Source organism: Scophthalmus maximus, chromosome 20 (assembly GCF_022379125.1).
Source record: "Scophthalmus maximus strain ysfricsl-2021 chromosome 20, ASM2237912v1, whole genome shotgun sequence".
In the NCBI taxonomy this organism is placed as follows: Eukaryota; Metazoa; Chordata; class Actinopteri; order Pleuronectiformes; family Scophthalmidae; genus Scophthalmus; species Scophthalmus maximus.
This window is the reverse complement of record NC_061534.1, coordinates 16,928,305-16,949,730: the sequence shown is the minus strand read 5'-3', so window position 1 is coordinate 16,949,730 and position 21,426 is coordinate 16,928,305. Positions and strand designations below refer to the sequence as shown.

Below are 21,426 nucleotides of genomic sequence, written 5' to 3'. Positions count from 1 at the left end.
GTTGACATCCTTAAATAAACTGTTGAGGGGAAAATGAATTTCACTCTCAGTTCTGGCACATTTTTCAAAAAGTTGAAATCCCACTTGTGAATGAAACCCACAGTTTCCCCCTCCACCTCAGGAAGTCTGCCAAGCGAGCGTGATGGTCCAGAAGCTAAACAATCGCCCATCAGTGAAAGAAAGCGCTGAAAACGAATACAAATCCTTTCAGCCACAGAAGAGCCCAGTCTGAGTTATGGAAGCCTTTAACATGTCATGACTTCAGTGCAGTGTTTTCCCAGTGTGCACATGAACACTTGAAATACATCTTGTTTACAGACTAACAACCAAAATGTCAAAGCACCCATACTGACATGAACATATTTTTGTCCCCGAGCATTTTTCGCTCTGCTGACGAAGATGTGATCAAAATCGAAAAGCTGCGCACGTCTCGGGTTTCATTTTTCCTTCCAGGCCGTGGCCTTGCTCTCACAAGCGCCTCCATCTTCTGCCTCTCGCCTCAGGTGATGTGTGGGCGGCGCCGGATGAACGAGCCTTTTAATCAAGTCGTACGAGGATTGTAATTGACGGGACGGAGAGGTCACTCCTGCAGATACGCTACGAGCCTCGAGCTCAGAGAACTCTTCTTGTGAGGAGTTCCAGTGAGTGGGAGAAGTGTCTGGATGGAGCACAGCCAAGACAAGAGGGAAGAGAGAAGGGAGAAGACAACAGAGCTGTAGTGTGTGTATATTAGAGCTGCAACAGTTAATCGATTAGTGATCAACTACCAAATTAATCGGCAACTATTTTGATAATTGATTAATCGGTTCAAGTAGTTTTTATGAAGAAAGTCAAAATTCTCTGATGTGAATATTTTCTGGTTTCTTTGCTCCTCTATGACAGTAAACTAAATGTGTGGACAAAACAAAACATCATCTTGGGGTTTGGGGAAACACGATTGACATTTTTCACCATTTTATGACATTTTATAGAACAGCTAATCGATTAATTGAGAAAATAATCGACAATGAAAGTAATTGTTACTTGCAGCCCTAGTGTATATACAATAAGTTTGTGTATTTACCTATATTTAGTAGCAAACACACACACACACAATCATCGCCAGCAACGCATTGCCACAAACTCTACTAAAATCCCCAGATTGAAAAATGGGGTTTCGTGTGAGTACATATGCGTTAGATAGAACTTCTAAATTATTCACCAGATGCTTTGGCTTAAATGTCATTACTAAGGTGCCCTTCACGCTTCGCGCTCACTGACCCATCTACATGTCAGTGGCCTTCTGGAAGGCTTAGGGCGATGTTTTTTGTCCCGCATACTACGGTAGCAAAATATGATTGGCTGATTCACCCGTCACTTACTGAACACAGCTCCGGACTTCTGTCCCAATCATGAAGTCCTAACCAATGAGTGAGCTGTAGCATCGTTTCTGCGTAGAGACAACTCAATCTGATTGGACAACTCTATAGACCTTGATTTAAAATCAGCCAAAAGTTAGAATTAAAAGAGATAATTATTATTAATTGAAATGTTAAATATGACATTTAAAATGCTGATACAGTATGTTGGGCCTCTCTGAAGTCCTGGAAGTCCCTAAGGGTTCCCCTCTGTTATATTTGTATATATATATATATATATACAATTTAAACTCATGCACCCAATGTGACCAAATATAAATGTCATCATGGACAATAACCATTGTAACGAGTCACTGTGAGCTTATTAACATGCTAATATTAGCTTTTGGCTCAAAGCACTGCTGTGTCTAAGTTCAGCCTCTTAAGAGATGCATGATGCTGATGACAAATGATGCACGTGACATCTGGAGAGAGAACGAGGAGGGTGGTGATATATTCAGCATCATGAAATGCAGAATCTTGTGAAAATATTGATTTGAGAGCTTCACGGACACGTGACGCCACCGACATATTCAGAGCAAGAAAAGCACACAGGAAACTTCTTCATCGAATTTATTAAGTTGTAATTCAGACACTCAAAACTGATCAGCCCATCACTAGTAATGCTGTTTTACATTATTAAAATTCATTGAGCTGTAAAGAGAGATACCACCGGTTAAGGTTAATTACGCTACCTGTTTATAGTCGTAGGTTAGCAAGTCCAATACAGTCCGTCATAAAAAAATCGAAGGGCAGTTATCATCAATTAAAACATGATCAACAACAACGCGATAAAAGTTCCTTTCAAACATAACCATGGACCATTTCTGAGAAAAGTAACAAGACACCACATAGGGATTTTGTTAATAACACTACATATATCTAAAAATACCACCACTGCTTAACATTTGACCAGTTTGTGACAAGGTCTAGAATGAAATAGAGCAAAAAGAACAAAAAAAAGAAAAGAAACGCAGACTTATACTGAACTGTACAATTGTTCGGAATCTCTAGATAAATTTCCAGGCGAGCTCATGGGCGCTGCAAGCTGTACGGAAGGAGGAAGAAGACAATATTGCAACATTGCACCCTATAACATTAGAGTATATTTTTTCAAAGACTTGTGACAGTGGATAATAGTCCAATTTTCAGTTTGTGTGCCGTCTGAACTCTATAACACCCCTCGCCCCAATTCATCGATCGTCCACATTGATCCCGGTTGGCTACTGGCTTCAACAGAAACAAGTTTGATTAATGACAACAGGAGATTAACTTAGTCGTGTGTTTGAGTCACTCCGCCAGATGTTTTAACAGTTTCCTGTTGATCTTTTTTCATGTGAGGCCAGATCAGTGTCAGGGCTGACATGGACTTCCTGGAATGGACTCAAAGATTCGTGAAAGCATTCAATGAATAGCAAAGGTGAATTTAACTAACTTGTCATATCAGTTTCATTTTTGACCTGTAGGTGTTGGTTCCTGATGTTCCAACACTTCCCAAAACTCTTCCACACCACGGACACTGTTGTCAAGTGTGATGTGTGGCAAAGTGACAAGCACATCCTGCTCTAAAGATGAAGATTCACGTGTTTTTGGCAAAATGTGTGATTGATTGCTCAAAACTGGAAGCCTGATGTATCACGGCTGCTTTTCTTCAATATTCCCCAATTGCTTTTTTTGTGTATACTTTTCCAAATACCTACAGAGTGCGAAAATTTATTTTCCACACTTTTCCATTTGAAGCCTTTGGATGAAGATGTCTTCTCGAGTAACGGATGTGAGGAGGGGAGGGGTTCTTTTCCTGGCACTGTCCCGACACATCATTGCCTCACAACTAACAGTCTGAGAAGTCGGGCTTCTCACGATGGGAACAATTTGGCTTTCTTTTGATTGTGAGCAAAACTGAACCCGCACACAAAGAGTATTACACGCAACGTAATTCGCATCCAGTCAACCCCGTGAAATGACGAATTAGGCGACACCTTCTGATCAGCAAATCGCTCTTGGAAACTGACATGTTCACGGATCTCCATGGGGTTAGTCTACCAACTTAATAAGAAACAAAAATGATTTTTAGGCGTTGTAGTGAAACATGCATCATTATATTGATATACACTTCGTTAAAAAAAAAAGTAAAAAACAAAGGGGAAAAAAAAGAACATCAATGAAAAAAAAAAAAGGTATTAGAAATGCAGCTATACAGAGTCTTTTAGCTAATCCAGGGGAGTGAGGCTGAGGGTCAGGTCAGACGTCGGGACAGCCCAGGAGCCCGATGTCCAGAGGGAGCAAAGTGGAGGGGTGTGTGTGAGAGAGTGTGTGTACATGTGTGCGGGGAAGGGGGGGTGAGAAGGAAGAGCTGGGTTAGTTACTGCAGCAGGGACGGCTGGTGGGCTGGGCCGTCTCTGTCAGGTCCACTCCCCTGTTCCGCCCGCTGCTGGCCCCAGCGGCTTGAGGCTCGTTCTTGGGAAGCTTCTTTGCTGCAATGACATGACAATTGGGTTAGTGACGACACTGACTTTATACACTACATAACTTGATCCTGGTCCCAGTATTCATAACAACAGCTGCAACAATGGTAGTTAGAGAGTACGGCTTATCATCATCGATCAATCTGCCAATTATTTTCAGGATTCATTGATGAAATCATTTAGTCTATATAACGTTAAAATGGTAGAAAATTGTGTATAACTCCACTTAAAATCCCTTTGTTTTATTTTCTACTAAGTCCAAAATACTAAAAGAATAAAATAATATTTATTTAAAAAAAAGCAAGAAATCCTTACATTTCAAAAATAAAATTGCTTTAAAAACAACCAGTGGCGTAATTAGTTGCAGTTCTACAGGACAGTGAGGGAGAACAGCCTGTGGATGCTCATCTCTAGGGCTGAGATTAGACTGAAGTGATAAATCCATGTCGAAGTCATGGACTGAAAAGACAAATTAAAGTTTAAAATATATCTAGCAGCTCTCTCTAGTGGACAAACTATGTATTGGCCACAATGGTTATTCCTCAAACTATACATTTTACACTGAGTTGATATTTTGCAAAATATTTGGTTGATTCCTTTATGGTAAAGACTTTTAATAATGCAAATGTAGCCAACGTTTTCAAGGCTTCATCCCACTCATTCTCTCCTGTAGACTTTACTGAGCATGAGCATCCTCCCCAAATTAGACCAACGCTGTATAATACAGACAAAAAAAACCACAGTCTTTCAAATTCAGGCAAAAGCAGTCTGAGCTTTTTTTTTTTTTTACCTATTATTATGTGAGTGGCATTGAAATGCAGACTTAAAAATTATGCATTCCCTGAATTGGAATACAGCAAGTGTCATGGCAGATATTAGAAGAAAAGATATTTAATATGACATGCACACATTGTGGTGTTGGGAGGTGAGTATTAACTTTGAGGCGAGAAAAATAAGCTGTTTTCTAACATTAACTTTTAGAGGAGTTTGCTGTCCACGCAGCAGAAGATTGACCAGGTCAGACGCAGGAACATTTCAGGAGCATTCCTGCGAGAGGGGTGACGTCTGGGTTTAGCGCCCGATTGCTCCCTGTGATTTCCCTACTGTATTCTCACATGGGCTCACTTGGACATTTTCCAGAAATTTGACAAGAGGGCTGGCAGGAAAAGTTCAAAGAAAATGTCCAGACTTCAGTGCATGTCAGAAGGCAGCTACAAGGACTGAAATCGCCTGGAAGTCACATCATGAACACTTACCAATGGCCATGAAAATCTCATTCACGTTCATAGAGGTCTTTGCTGACGTTTCCATGAAGAGCAAGCTGTTATCGTCTGCGTACGACTGGGCGTCCTATGAAGGAGAAACCAACATAAGGAAATCGTAAGTAAGAACACAGTATAGTGGGTCAATCACGTGTCATTAATAATAATAATCATAAAATGTATATTTTATGTTACCATCAATGGACACTGACAACTTCAACAAGACAACTTCCAGTTTATGTGTCACGATTCTTCTGGTTCTGTGAACATCCTCAGTTAATTTAAAAAAGGCTCGGAGGAGACAAACCTGGAAATCCAGTGCTCTCTTGTTTGCGAGATCCGCCTTGTTACCGGCCAGGGCTATTACGATATTTGGACTGGCTTGTCTCTGAAGCTCTTTGACCCAGTTCTTTGCCCGTACAAATGACTCCTGGAAAAAACAAAGCATGAAGAGACTCAGTTAGGGAACGAGAACAATGAGTTTTCATGTGATGCAAAAGATGAGGACAAGAGGAGCCTCGTTCGAGGAGATATGAAACAAATGAAAATGTCCTCAGGTACAATAAAAGCAGCATGGAGGCACTGTCAGTTATGCAGTGCACACAATTAAAAAAAGAAGAGGAAAGAATGTGGGCAACACACTTGTTTTTTTTAGCTCTGACGATTTTATTTGCCTTGGAAAAAAAAAATCCCACACCTTTCTATTGGATATAAAGAATGTTGAGCAGACCCAGGACATAAATGAGACATTTCTAATTCTATTTAGTCTAAATGGTTGGGCCGGGTCCAACACTACCTGAGTGGAGCTGAATGAGCGTGAGTGTACTAGGTTGCATTAAACGTGTTTTGAGGTGAAATGGGGAACCGTGAAATTCACAGCTCACTGGAGTTCGTTCCGATGGAGTGAACTAAAGGCAATCTTATTTTAGGAGGATCTGTAGCCTCCAATATTCAAGCTATTAAATTACAGTCTTTTGAAATTTAATTCACAGATATCAACTAGCTGAAAACATTGCCTTTCATCTGTCAACCAGTTGGCTGCTAAATGTGTTACTGGTCCAAGAGGTAGAAATAGCACCAAGTTACTTGTGTAAATTGTTTTTGAAGCAGTTGTTTTAGTATCTATGACTTTATCATTCTTAGGACATGATTATTATGAACCAATCATGGCGCAGAAATCAGGCGTTTCCCTGTTAGGTTCTCCTGGGATGGACCGCCTAACTTTCAGCTACAATTTAGAAATTGGGTACAACTAAATCAGTGGCCATCTTCATGGCAATTTACAGATATATGCAACATCTTTAAATCTGAAAGACAAGGACAACTGAACACTTGCCATTTAGTAGAAAGACTTTGTGGCAGTTCCAAGTCCAATATGTCCTCTTGGTGAACAAAAATCTATCAGCACATAATTTTGAGGGTTCGGATGTGTAACCTTTTTGGAATCAAGTGAGGTTAGTGACGTCTTTATAACGCACGTCATCTACAAAACACTGTGTTGTTGAGTGATTACTCATCTCTTAATTTGTCATGATACCTAAAAAAGGTTCTGTTGTTGGCTTGAACTATCGTTTCATTGACAATGTTGGCTGGTGAAAGCAGCATCGGTAACGTCGACCCCATGACATCCGACTCACCTCATTTGTTATATCATAGACCACGATGGCTGCCTGGGCACCTCTATAGTACATGGGAGCCAGACTGTGGTAGCGCTCCTGACCAGCTGTGTCCCAGATTTCAAACTTGACCGTTGTGTCGTCCAAACATACCGTCTGAGTCAGGAAGGCAGCTGCAGGGGCACAAAGCAGAGGAGCCGGTGACAAATGGGCCTGTAGCAAACAAAGTGAGCTGCAAAAGATGTGTTTCTGCGAGGTAATAATTTCAGACCAATGCTGGAGACACGCATGGGGATTATCTGCTTGACTTGGCCCACATTTTCACATTTGGTTTTAGTAATAGCAAACATGTTTTATACAGAACATACAAAATCTGGGAGTGGCATCCAGAATAAGACGGGGTAGAAGTCATCTTTTCTTTAAATACTCTTTCACTGTTTTAAATATTGTTTCACTGATACCAAATATCTCTTTTTTAAAATTCAGTTAAAGGTGACATATTTTGCAAAAAAAAATCACCTTTTCACTGTTTGTGAACATACACGTGTGTAACGTGTGTATCTGTGGAGCCTGCCAGCCCACAAACTGTGAAAGAAAGACCCCCCTTTCATTTTTTTTCTGAGCTGGCTAAACCCTACAGCCTGGCTCTGAACCATTGGTTCAAATTTCTCTCCCCCTCTGATGTCACAGTTGGACTCTTTTGGGGTAACCCCGCCTGCAATCTGAGAATCTCCACTTTTCTGGTGAAGGTGCATGACATTTCCTACACATTTAGAAATCGGTTGACCAATCACAAAAGACTTGGCCAGTTGTTCGATCAGAGCAGACTGGGATTTATCGGGAGGGGGGAGCTAAAAGAATTCCAGGCGTTTTAGACAGAGGGTGAAAAGAAGAGCTGCAGGAATGGGCAGTATGAGAACACTGGTGCCTTCTCTGAACATTAGAGCATGTAAACCTTTTCAAGTGGTAACCCAAATTAAAAGTATGAACATGAATATGAGCATAATGTCACCTTTAATACACAGAATCCAATTCACATTCACTCAACGCCAAGTATAAATTTACTTTTCCCAACCAGACTTATCCCGCTGGTCTGTGGATTGAACGGTCGTAAACCTTCAGGCCATCGCTGACCTCAAACCGCATCTCTCCAATTATGAAATTACCCAGATTCTCTATTTATGTTTTTTCAGTGTCACTTTATTATGTATATCAACACGTTAGAGAAATAACTTACGTTATAACTTTTCAAAGTACATTTGCCCGTTTTTGCAAGTTCGAACTTATTTACTTTCCACGATCAGTGCCGTTTTAGATTATACAAGTGTGCAGGTGTTATTGTTTGGCCTCAGGCGACTCAGAGAATAACATTGCAGTGGAGTAGATGGAATTTGAACCAATCGTTTTATTTCCAGTCGGCGTAAGATTGCCACAGGCTAATGACTGTAAGATTACACAGATGGTAACTGACTGGTTCAACATCACACAAGCCTGACGCGAGGAACCAGGAACTAGGTGTAAAGAATTCACCTTTACACTAGGTGAGGATTTTCTCCACTGAATCAAGTATAGTTTGCCACCAATGCTCTTTAGGGGTGTTAGAACTAATTGTCTACCAATGATACTCGGCTCTCGGTAACATTTCTAGAGCTGCAATGAATGATTATTTTCATTATCGATTAATCTGTTGATTATTTTCTCAATTAATCCATTAGATGTTTGGTCCAATGTCATAAAATGGTGAAAAATGTCCATCGTGTTTCCTCAAACCCCAAGATGATGTTTTGTTTTGTCCACACCAAAGATATTTAGTTTACGGTCATGGAGGAACAAAGAAACCAGAAAATATTAAAGAAGCTGAAATTGGAGAATTTTGACTTTCTTTTTCATTAAAACTACTTGAATCGATTTATCAATTATCAAAATAGCTGGCAATTAATTTAGTAATCGATTGCTAATCTATCAACTGCTGCAGCTCTAAACATTTCCTGTTTCTGACATCACAAATGCTGATTTTATTATCATGTTTTTTAATCTTTTCACTGTTCAGGAAGTACGACTCGTGTGACAGATTTTATAACATTCTGATAATGATCGAGATAATCAATGCTTTCCACTTGTGTGATTCATTGCAAGTCTGAAAATTACATGAACGTAAAGTGCAGTCAGTTATACCGACTGCAGGCGTGTTCACAGTAAAGTAGACACAAAATTGTATTTTGTGAAGATGCATACCTCCAATTGTGCTCTCTTGGAATTCGTGAAACTGTCCCTTGACGAAGCGAAGTACAAGACTTGACTTTCCCACCGCTGACTCTCCTAAAAGCACAAGTTTGAACTGACAAATCTTGTTGCCTGTATTTGGCCCATTGGGTCGTGTTGCTCCACCTCTACTTGCCATGTCCCACTGTCCACTCTCTTCCTCTGGACAATGACGTACTGTGAAAAACTTCAGCAAATACCTTTGCAGGACAGAGAACAGAGAGCAAAGTGTCATGTCACAAGAATAAAAACAATTCATATCCGCTGTTTAAACATACACTTTGACATCTCATTGTTTCAAATATTGAATCATAAGTACAACAGACAAAACTGAGCTGGGTTTTTGGATGATGATCCAAGAACCCAGGATGATTGACAATGATGATTATGATTTTCTTACATTTTTTAGCTGTAACATTTGGTAACAGCCACAGGAACACATATCTTATGGCTTAAAGCTAAATAAGATAAGAGGAGTTCAGATAAGAAGCATTTTCTGTGTGGGTTAAGGGAAATATCATGACCACAGCTCACAGAACAGAAAAAAAATGTACAAGCAAATCCTATTTTAATAATCAGGTTATATGCAAAATATGCAGAGCTCCATAGGGAAATGCTCCTGCTTAACTTTATACATTTATTACAGCATAGCAAAGTGTTGTCCAGGTGTCCAGCACATTATCTACAGCATAAACCTACTATAATATATATTTCTCATGATATGAAATGATATGTGTCTGTGCGAAACAAACACGTTCAAGCACAGACTGACAAACTTTGCGTACTAGGAATAATTCTCAGTAAAAATCCAACCATGACCATAGAACATGGAGGGAAATTTACCATAGCTCAATCTAGATGGAGTCATCGCGCGTTTCACATTACCAGCAACACGTTCCTTCCTCCCCAAACAATAGTGGTGTGTTTGCCATCACAACCCGCTGAGCAAATAAGTGGAACAGGTATGCCAAAAACGTAATAGTTTGACAGAAAGCGAGCGGCTATGTTCAGCCTCGCAGTAACCACAACGTTTCGTTCATGGGAACTTCTGATTCCAAAGCTGCCGAGATTTCGAACCTGTGCCACTTTTAAGTTCTTCATCTGCGAATGACTAAGAGTTGTTTTGCGTGTGGTGTCTCTGAATACACCTCCAACGAACCTCCTGCTTGTACTTAGAAGTTATATGAAGCAACACTGTGACGCAGGTCGGACATCACACGTGGAAAATACATGTTTCGAGGTTCATTTGCGTTTCCTAAAGGTGGGTAACAACATTTACCAACTTCGCCAGTTTACAACAGATTGTCTCCGTATGTCTCAGTTTCACCCACAGAGCAGACTCGAGAGTATCAGTCCGAAAAGAATCGCCATCAACTTTGCCCAAATCGCGTTACGACACAGAGAACCACAAACAACCTCTTATGTTGTTGATGACTGGCTCGAAATTAGCAGGGTAACGACTGTTAGCGTTAGCAGCTAACGGCTAGCCCAAAACCAACCTCTGCCTGTGGTAAAGCACAATCGAACCCGTGTCACGTTGGTTTCAATCGCGTTAGCGTCTCGGACGCCATGCTCACACGCAATACGTAAAACTGGTGTCTTTGCAGCGTTCGAGAATGCCAAAACAGAGATGATGCAGGTTTGGGTGTGTACAGCTAATGACAGCTAGCTCACGTTAGCTGCGTGACGTTAAATCGGCGACCTACCTAATCAAACACTGGACGAAACAGGCTCGCGGGGGTTTGTTGTGTTGAACATCACTGCGCTCATGATATAAACGCGACGACACATTCGGATTCGACAGCCCGACAACGTTCAGTTGCTATGCTAACTAGCTTGGCCCTCAAGTGTCGGCTAGCTAACGTTAGCTAGCCAGATAATAGGCACTGGGCTGGCTAACGTTGTTCAGCTGTAGCCGCATCGGGAGGAGCCCTCGGGATAGTCGTTAGCTTGCCAGCTAACGCGAATTTTTTTTTTACCAACTCACCTGCCAAAAAGGGGGAAGCTAGTTCCTGTGAATGTTGTCTCCGGGTCAATATTTGCGGCACTTCAGTGTCTGTTCACAGTGTGTGTCCAGTATGCAGCCAGCAGCTGTAGCGTATGATCTCTTAAGGCTCCGCGATGTCCCTCTCCCACTTCTTTCAACTTCCCTTTTCGCATTGTACGAAGGATGATGACAGATCGTATGACCAGCATTGACAACCGGCCTACGTATCAGCGTGACGGACCAATCACATGCCAGCATTTATTCCCAATCGACTGGTATGTGCCTTTCCAAATAACTTCGAGACAAAAGAAGACGAGGAAAAATCTGATGTCAGCAATACAGACCAAAAAGAGGGATTTCGGTAAAATACATTTAACAACAATAAATACAAATAAAAAAATACCACAAGGATTATTGCTCATATTTGGGTTTTTTTTCCCATATGGAAATGAATATCTTGCCGAGACACCACTTAGCTCAAATACTTTTACAGTCACCCTGAAAAGTATTTTCAAACACTATTATTGTGTACTGAACTGAACCGACGACGACCGTCGCCTGGCAACGGAGCTGGAACAGGTGCACAACTCAGCAGCGTCCGCAAACGCTGGCGACTGACCGAAGTCATTTGGTTTTAACGTTCAAAATTTTCCCAGTGAGACAAGATACACACTTATCTGCAAACAATTGTCTCTGCTGCTGCTGCTGCATGTGAACTCAAGATGGACATGACTGACGAAAATGACTCTCACCAACTGAGATATATGGCTACATCACCAAACATACCGACGGTAGGTCAACTTTAAGGTAATGCTAGCTAGCTGACGTTGCGTTAGCAAACTCCCTCTGCGGAAATGCTCAAATGAATTATCTGAATAAACATTCGCCTTGGCAGATTCCACACAATTTTAGTTGTATAGAAATATATATCTTTTTCATTTTTCATTTGTCCTGGATATTTATCCGAACTGTCATGTCACTAGCAGCTACAGCAACAACGTAAAAAAACAACAACAACAACCTATGTTAGAGATACAGAAATCTACCTGTCAACAGCAATGCTGATTGGATATGGTAATTGTCTTTCACCAATGGAGGCAAAGCCGTTTCAAGCCCCCTTTGATGGCTGGTTTGATGACAAACAGTAACGTCAGCCACGACGGGAGTCGAGGCGCTATATTTGCACTATATTTGCTTAAAACACACAGAATCTCCAAGTGAAAGGTGTTTTATTGTCATCACAACAAAAATCTTTTTTGGGTCCCCTCAAATTTCTGAGGAGGCGCCGCCTCCCTTCCCTCCCCTGGCGAGCCGCGACTGTACCTGAAGGAGACATGGCTCATCCCTGCTTAAAAGAAATGGCAAGGGTGAGACCACTTGAATAGTTTAAGAATAACCATAGTGGAGAAATGAGGAATCATTGATCCCACAGTGTAGGCACATCTAAAAACATTAGGCATATTCACATATATTGTTATGATTAAGGGAACATACCCACATGCACACACACAAGACATGTATAATTATTGTAACGTGATGTAAATATTATACATTTTGTATGATCATGTCACATGTATGAGAATGGCACCATTTGTTATGTGCTTAATTTAACTGTACATTTGGTAATGATTTGTTATGACCATTATCTAAGTCTAACCAGGGGCAGGGGTCGCAAATTAGACTCGGCTACAAATCTTATATGCAACACATCTGTATGGTGTTATTGTGTTATTGTTAATGTTTTTTGTTATTGTCCCTGACAAATAAATAAATAAATAAAAAAAATAAATGCTAGGGTACAACTAAAAGTCCTGCATTCAAGTAAAACTAAAAGCTAGTAGTTCTTATGCAAAATGGGTCATTTCAGAATAATTTCAATTGTACTATTGGGTTATAATTGCTGATGCAGGAGTCTTTTATTGTCGCATGCACAGTAAAAACAGGAGTACCGTAGAGTAGAATTCTGACTCTGCTAGTCTTTCATTGATGAAATTTAAGATTAAAATGTAAAATATGAAGGAAATACTAATACAAGATAAATATATATGCAAATATATATATATATACACATGTGAAAATATCTAAACATTATTGTTGGTGTGCAGCTGCAGCTCATAACTACAGCGTAATTGAATCCATCATCATTTTGATACAATTATGTTTTGCATGAGTAATCAGAATCTGCTAAATTACTTAAGCTCCTATTAGTTAATACATGTTGTTGGGTAAGTATTTCCCTCTGAAATGTAAAGGAGTAGAAGCATGAAGTAATACAAAATGGAAATACTGATGTGAAGTACAAATACCTCAGTGCTGTTTTTGATAGCGGCACTTGAGTAAATGTGTTTAGTTACATTCTACCTCTGGGTTATATCTCAAGGTGCTTTGGCATAACTGAAAGTATGATTTGAAGAATCTGATAGATGTGTACATTTCAAAGGTGCTTGTTATATCTCTCTGTCATAACCCATATCAGCATTTCCTTTTTGTAGTCCTCCACCCCACCGGCTGTCAGGAAATTCCGCAATCACATCCAACCGGAACTAGGAGCAACAAGAGTGCACCCAGGCAAGGGGAATGATCCAGATGTCGCCAGCACTCTTGTTCATGGCATTAGAACCAAATCAGCTTTCAGTGTCAGTACACACACACACACACACACATACACACCTCAGAAGGGGTAAGGTTACAATAAGTGTAATTTTTACAAACCCAGCTCTCTAAACATATTCCTTTACCTGAGTTTAAAGGGTTAGTAAGCGATTTTGGAGAAAGATTGTTTGCTAATTTTTTTACTGCACTGGTCAGGTTGGGTATGGGAGACGGACGCGCTAACCACGAGGCTAAAACCTCTGAGTTGTAACACATCTCTTAATGTGTCGGGGGCGTGAGGTGTACAAACTGCACACACAGTTTGAACCGACAGCTAGCGGACCGTGAGGCAATATTCGCTGAATTTTACAAAAAGTGCATTGGATTACTAACTGCCCCTTTAAGACCAAAAGCTTTTTTACCTATTGGCATTTTAAGATGGTCCTGATTAATTAGTTAATTCCTCATCCAGAATGTGTCCTTGCTGGTATAGCTAGTGGATCAATTTTACTGACGTGTAGTCAGAATTTGTTTCACCATGTAGTGCATGCAAATACAGTATTTTTGTGACAAAAGCTAACTTTGCATACATAATTTCAAACATAAATTTAAAAAAAACTGAATGTCATGCTAAGAGAATATGTGTATAAATTCTTTATTTTTGTGCAATTCCAACAGAGCAGAAGCTTGTTAAATCCCCCCCTAAAGACCTCGTTGCAAAATAAGTTGCAAGAGCTCAGTGACGACGTGTACGCCTCCGGTCACAAAGCACCTCTGGGCAGGTCATATGATCAACGTATGGGACTCCCTTCCTGGTATAATGACAGAACGACATTCGGTGTTAAAACAATTACCGGTATGTGCAACATTAAAACATCAAATTATGTAATTGCTGATACAATGTTATAAAAAAGTGGAAAATAGATTTAAGTCTGGTAAGGCACAAATTCTGTAATATCAACAAGCAAATATCAGTCAGCCTTGCAATTGTGTTGGTAGTTCTAAATATGTGTACCTATTATTTTATTATTCTTAAATGAGGAGCTTTCCTTTTCTTTTTATGTTTCACTTACCTCGTTGTCCAGATGGGGCTGCGCGGGAGATTATTAACCCTCCAAAAACAGCTGTGGAGGTGGAGAAGAATGCTCAGGTGGGCCACGAGGCGTATGTCCTTAGCCACAATGCCTATTATGTTGGTAAGGGAAATCTAAAAATCCACATCATTCACAAGGCATCCACTTTTACTACCAACCCTCTGTATGTTGAGTTCCCTTGATCATATTTGAAATGTGATGTCTGCTCTACTCCAGGTGAGCGGATCGACAGGAAGTACGACTGGTATCACTGCAGCAAAGACAGCAGATTCGGGATGCTCACACCTCATTTTAATGATGGACGTAATGTTGGTAAATGTCTCTGCGGGCTCGGGGAGTCAAGGAAGTGAGTGTTAATATGAAGCGGGCACAAACCAAAGTGTTTTGCTGTAAATTTCCATAACATATTTTATCCATTCACTTTCCAATTTCAAAAGAAACTACATTTAAATACAAATGAAAATACAATTGTACCTGACCTTGCACACATACTATTATGCTGTAGGTTTTGTAATCCAAAGACTGTTTGGAAAAGATCTGGGAACAAGGAAAAGTTGGAGCCAAAAAGCGACAAAGCGAACTGGATGTATGTGCATGTCATACATCTTCTGACCAATCTTGTGACCTATGACTCTATTTTACTAACCAACGTTTAACTTCATCCTCTCATTTAACTCATTCTTTCAGGAGAAGAAATCCCTTGAATTTGCCGCCAGATCACACCTTTGGATTACTCCCACCGCTCGATGAATATGGTACAGTTTATGTGAAATTATGTATTTTCTGGGTTATTTACTGGAATATTTAAGATATGATGTGAATGAAATACACACATCTTGCCTGTTTCTTGCACAGGGGCTGGAGAAACAATCCACTCCACAGGGCCAGGGCAGTACGCTAGAGGCCCAGACCCGCAGCGCAGCCTGGTCAACGCCGTGCGACACCACCTCAAGAAGGTCAATTTCCAAAACTTCCCCTCCCTGCTGCAGGCATTCCGACATTACGACAAGGTACAACAGGAATGACCCCAGGCGGAGTGACACTGCAATACTCTGGATGTGTATTTTCAGTTTGTCTGACTATTTAACTCATTGCATTTAAAGTAACCTGAAAAAATACAGTGTTTAGTGTGTGTTAAGTCAGCGTAGCAAGATTTTCCATATACAGTATATTTTTCATATCAAAGAAAGCAGAGCAAAGCCCTGACTCGTGTAACTTATCATAACAAATCCTGCTTCCTATTTTATCCCTGGCAGCCATTATTGGTGTTAAGTCAGGATCTCTGCTGTGAGAAAGGCCAGTGTCAACGTTTTAGATAAAGCAAATGATGTGACAACACATGTGATGAACTAACAATGTGTCTATAAATCTCTGATAGTAGTAAGAACAAGTCCTTTTCATGTAATTTTTTTTACGTAAATCACTAGAAAGGCAAAGGAAGGATTGACAAAGAGGACCTGCAGGCGGTGTGCCGCCAGTTCCAGCTGGATGTCGGCGGGCCGGTGCTGGGCGACCTGATGGATTGCTGTGACACAGACAAGGATGGACAAATAAACTTCCTGGAATTTGCCAACTACCTCAACTGGAAGGACATGATGTTCATCGACCCAAGGGATCAACGCATCATAACCAACGGTCAGTTTAAAGGGGCTGTAAGCGATTCTAAAGCAATACATGTTTTGTAAAAAATCTGCTAATATTCCCTCGGCGTCCGTTAGCTGTCACTTTTATGTGTGTGGCGCTGCAACTAGTGGTTAGTGCGCTGTTCCCGCATACCATAACAACAACAAAGAGACAAACAAGCTTTCTCCAAAATCGCCTACTGCCCCTTTAATGTATTGTAAAGTATCGATTTGCTATTTTGCTCCAAGACGGTGCGATTATTTTAACCTTCAATGCTTTTCAGGGTCACTATGCTTTACATTTACACTTCTATTCATTAACTTCCCCTGCCCAGATCTCAGGTACTGAATTAGAGTTGGACTACAACAAAATTGATTTATGTGGCAATAAAAGAGTCAATAGCCTGAGCTCTATTTTATTGCCCATCAGGGTGATGCAGGTTCTACCTGCAGGCTCATTTCCAGGAACTGATTTTGTGTCTCTTGTCGGACCGCAGAGAGGAAGTATTTGTCACAATCAGAACAGCGTCCTGCCTATCAGGCCTTGATTAAACCCGAGGACCTGGAGCCAGTAGAGCCAGGCAGCTCCAAGAAGACTCCCAGGACCCTGAGGCGACTCATCGCAGACCCAGACCACTTCTTCATCGCCTCTTCCCTTATCGGGCCAATCAGTGATCGTCCACTCACTTCAAGTAAGTCAGCATGACTGATCTGCTGTGGTAAGTATGATGTACATTCCATTAGAATACACATCCACACACAATACAACATGTAGACTGTAGACATGAAAATATCTGTATCGTCAACGATTTGACATTTTTCTCATCATTTAAAACCCAGTGGTAGGATTTGTGGTTGACAACATAGAATGACTTCAGTCAGAATGTGCACCGTACAGTAGTTGGTGAATGTCAAAGGTGAAAAATCAAGCAACAGCAAATATCTTCTTAAAGACACAAGAATGACAACTGTCTTTCATTAATATCACTGTCTGATATTGTCATAATTTCATAAACTAAAACATAGTTGCAGACATACCATCAGTTTTTTCCCACTATGTGTAACAATTATGTGATATTTATGAGTGCTGATAACTTAACTTAACTTATTTACATTTCCTTCACTCCCATCTAATAAAAATCCTCCCCAATCTCTTGTACACAGATAGTCGCACCTATGGGATCCCGTCTGTGCGCTCCGACCTTGCAGTGCCGCGCATCAAGAGAGTCGCTGACACCACTGACTACGGCGACACATCGAGGGCCGCAGATCTCCTGCATCCATCAGTTTACGCCCTCCGGGGAGTTCACGAGGAAGACTTCTTCTGTCCTCGCACCAAGGAGGAGGTAAGCATCTCCGCACCAGATCACTGGCATAGTGTAACAAAGAAAGGTCACAATGACACTGTCTACCTTTTATTTCATTGGCTGTTCCTGATTTGTTTGAAATTAAAGGGGCAGTAAGCGATTTTGTAGAGCGCTTGTCTCTCTCTTTGTTGTTGTTGTTGTGATTTTACTGCTCTGGCCAGGCCGCCAACCGCCGGTGTGGGAGAACTACTCGCAAAATTGTGGAGTTGCAGCGCAACCCGCTAGCACGTGTGTCCTAAGGTGTCGACGAGTGATGTTTACAAACTGCACTTGCAGTGTAGTGTGGTGCAGTCTACACCATTTTTTTGTTTTCAATTTAGAGAGCCAGGGCTGAGCCGAAAACCCGTATGCTTCAGAATTGCTTACTGCACCTTTAACATGTAATCATTATTAGTGACCAAATTGACCCTTTTTTGAAAAATAAATCGTGTTGAATGGGAAAGATGTATTTTCATAGTGAAACATTTTTTCCCGTCATAGCAGGACAGCAGAGGTGTTACTAACAACATTTATGAATGAATGCTCTGTTTTACGTAGGCGTCTAAGTAAGTCTGCCTGTTATACGAGATCAACTCAGTTATCTTTAATCTTATTAATTACTCCTTTGTTTCACTAATCAAAATATCTGCCTGAGAAAAGTAATCTTAAAAGGAAACAAGTCATGAGAAGTTGTCTTGAATTTCATATTTGTTGAATCTCGGGGGTCAAACAGTTGATTACAAACAAACAAACTACAGGTTCCATTCCACTGTTGACCCTACATTCATTTGTTAAGCAGCTTCAAATCAATCAAGCCTCCTCTACAAAACAGTTGCTATTGTCGACATTACTCTCTCCGACATTAAAAGTTAGAATATTTCGCCTTACATTTTCCTTATATTGATACATTTTTACCAATATGGATTTTTGGGGGCTGATGCCGGTATCGATATTAGGGAGTACAAGATTTCCGATACCGAAACATCAGTCGATACATATATATACGTATATATATACATATATATATATATATATATATATATATATATATATATATATATATATATATATATATATGTAACCTTTATGTAATTGAGGCTTGATATTTTAGTTTAACCATAAACTTAATCATAAATAACTATAAATAAAAAGAAATCACAAATACAACCAAATATATAGAACTTGAATTAAGAAAGTAAACAAAATGTAAAATTTTAACATAAATGTAAATTTTGTTCTGCCTTGTTTATTTTGTACAGTAAAAGATTTAATATCCGTACATTTGTGTCTGTGAAACGACAATATCGACCGATAATATCGGCCAACCGATATATCGGTCAGGCTCAAATTATTTTCTTCTATTCGTTTATCTGTTGTTTGAATCACCACGTATCTATCTTTTTAATATTTGTCCAGCTTATGTTTTCTATCACCAGACCGGTTTCATATTTGTTCAGTTCATTTTCCAAATCGTACATTTTAAGACTCCTGGTGTTGCTGTGTGGCTTTAGTGCGATTATATCATGCATGTCATTGTGATAACATGACCCTGTTTGAGTGTGTTCTCTGTTACTGACACCTTTCGTCCTCTCCTTCACAGATTGCAGAGATCTTCAGTAATGTGGGTGTGAATATTTCAGGGGAAACCTTCGAGGAGGTCTGGAGGCTGGCGTCCATGAGGCAACCGCATGGGGACGTTTGTGTTGAGGATTTCCGTGACGTACTCAAGGAAATGAAAGCAATGTGACACTGGGGGGGGGGATTTTTATCTTTACAGTGTTTCTCCACAACAGACAATATTTCTGCCTAAATACATATCTCCGCTTTCCAGTGAAAACAAAATATTTCGGTTTGATGGCAGTGCATTTTTAACAAGATGAGGAGAAATAAAATACTTATGCAGCCCAGATATATATGACAGCTGTTGTTTTTTCAACAGTGGTAGGATGAAACTTTCATCATAAGTGTTTGTTTGCTGTGTTGTTACGTTTTCACATGACAACCATAATTTCTTATAAATCTCTAACAGCAGTAACAGTATTTAAAGAGCAAAACAGGCATTCCTAATGTAAATCACAAACTTCCTGCATCTTATTTCTTACAAAAAATGGACACTTATATTGATGCATTACTTTTATTGTCATTATATTTTTATTCATAAGAATGTAAGTATCAGCCACTGGAGATCTGAACAGACAAAGTCAGTATTAAAGGGGCAGTAAGCTGTAAACTTTTTGTAAAATTAGGCAACTATTTCCCCACGGTTACGCTAGCTGTCGGTTCGTGCGCGTCGGAATAAAACACCCGTTTCTTCAGCACAGCCCTGACTCTGTAAATTGCGAGGTGCTAGCTACAAACGCTACAACTCAGGGGTTTTGGCCTTCTGTTTTTTTCCCTGTGGGGTCTATTTGAGCTGGTGGGTGAACTCACTTAATTCTGAGAGCTATGTCTTTTGTGCTTGATCAGTTCATTTTATTTGTGCTTTTCACATACCTTAAGGCAAATGTGTCACATTCTATTATATTGCTCAACTTTCACACTTGGTCCAGTCAAACATGGATGGATGGTTTGATACTTTATCATGATCCTGGTAATGAATCAATTGAAAATACAGGAAAACAGCACTGCATAGAACTTATTTTAATGGCTAACATCAGACTAATGTGTTTTGTCATACAAGCCTTTATCCGAGCTTCTTCTTGACCTATTTTTTGGATTATGTTTTTTTTTTTTATTGGAGTGCTGCCTTTTCTTTTATGAATTCATGAATTCGCTGGAAGCCACAAAGCAGTTCCTGGCAGAGCAGCCATTAAAAAAGAAGGTTATGCGAAGAGACATACTGCACCTGTTACGCATTTTTCAATATATGGTTTTATATCTTAACCCACCACGTATGTGATGATACGCTGGATAACTGAGCTGCACCTCGAAGCTTTACGTTCTTTATTGGGAAAAGTAGCAAACAGCTTGTTTGATACAGTCGCTCCGAAAGCAGCCAGCGTTGGCACAAATACATTTCATCGTAATTGTTATGATAATTCCTCACAGGACACTTCATTTTTCAGGTGCATGGATTTGGTTAATTATTTAGATACAACACATCCTTTTGGAGATAACAACCAGGTTCATTTATTTAACGTTTTGAGACAGAAGGCTGTGACTTTTACGTCTATATTTCAGCTATATTTTTTAAATTTACTGTGACATTTTCATCTGCTCTTGTTGACGTTGCTCAGTCTGGACTTGCAGTGTGCTTAAATGACTAAAAGTTTGATTTTAACTCGATTTCTATTTTCATAACGCATTTTAAAGGCCCTCAACCATCATTGGTATTCATTAGTCATGATATTAGCAGCACCACTAATTCACTATACATATACATGTCAGTGGATGAAATGTTTTTTTTCCCTCTCCGTTACATGTCTTGATATGGAGAATCAATTTTTTTTCCGATTAAAATGAAAGATACAATTTCATGCATAGAAGCAGCTCATTGGTTGTGTCACAATTTCAGCCTCTTTTTTGTTGTCTTCTGTTGTTACACCTAAGCTGTTGTGAAACAGTGTTAAATCTTTAATTGATTGCTTTGGACTAAATAATAACTGTTGCTGTGCCTGTCAAAGACTTGGTACATTCTCTGTGCCTTATCATTTGTTCTGTCAGAGTATTAGGTTTTGATTTTCAAGCACATTTATCTAGTAATTCTATTAATCCACCTTAGAAGAAGAGAGTCTGACAGAGATAGTACAATTAACCTATGCCTTCTTTAATTTGAGCAACGTG

The 21,426-nt window shown here is 39.9% G+C and overlaps 2 protein-coding genes across 8 annotated transcripts; one reads left to right on the top strand and one right to left on the bottom strand.

Moving 5' to 3' along the window:
- Positions 1-1,954: 1,954 nt before the first annotated feature.
- Positions 1,955-11,158, bottom strand: rab5ab (RAB5A, member RAS oncogene family, b). Its single transcript, XM_035608595.2, has 6 exons — positions 10,990-11,158; positions 8,976-9,202; positions 6,762-6,913; positions 5,432-5,554; positions 5,119-5,212; positions 1,955-3,871 (listed from the first exon to the last, which is right to left on the bottom strand). The coding sequence occupies exons 2-6, from the start codon at positions 9,139-9,141 to the stop codon at positions 3,756-3,758; spliced, it is 651 nt and encodes a 216-aa protein (XP_035464488.1). The 5' UTR covers positions 9,142-9,202; positions 10,990-11,158; the 3' UTR covers positions 1,955-3,755.
- A 40-nt stretch (positions 11,159-11,198) lies between these two features.
- Positions 11,199-21,136, top strand: efhb (EF-hand domain family, member B). Of its 7 annotated transcripts, none has more exons than XM_047329342.1 (13): positions 11,199-11,568; positions 11,712-11,780; positions 13,482-13,625; positions 14,265-14,437; positions 14,667-14,777; positions 14,892-15,021; positions 15,181-15,261; positions 15,363-15,430; positions 15,531-15,685; positions 16,103-16,310; positions 16,795-16,989; positions 17,462-17,643; positions 19,244-21,136. In XM_047329342.1, exons 3-13 carry the CDS (start codon positions 13,567-13,569, stop codon positions 19,388-19,390), a joined length of 1,509 nt encoding a protein of 502 aa, XP_047185298.1. In that variant the 5' UTR covers positions 11,199-11,568; positions 11,712-11,780; positions 13,482-13,566; the 3' UTR covers positions 19,391-21,136. The 7 variants fall into 7 exon arrangements, with proteins under 7 accessions (XP_047185298.1, XP_035464482.2, XP_035464484.2 ...); XM_035608589.2 differs by having other exon boundaries at positions 14,260-14,437; XM_035608591.2 differs by having other exon boundaries at positions 11,199-11,780; positions 14,260-14,437; positions 15,531-15,631.
- Positions 21,137-21,426: the final 290 nt, after the last annotated feature.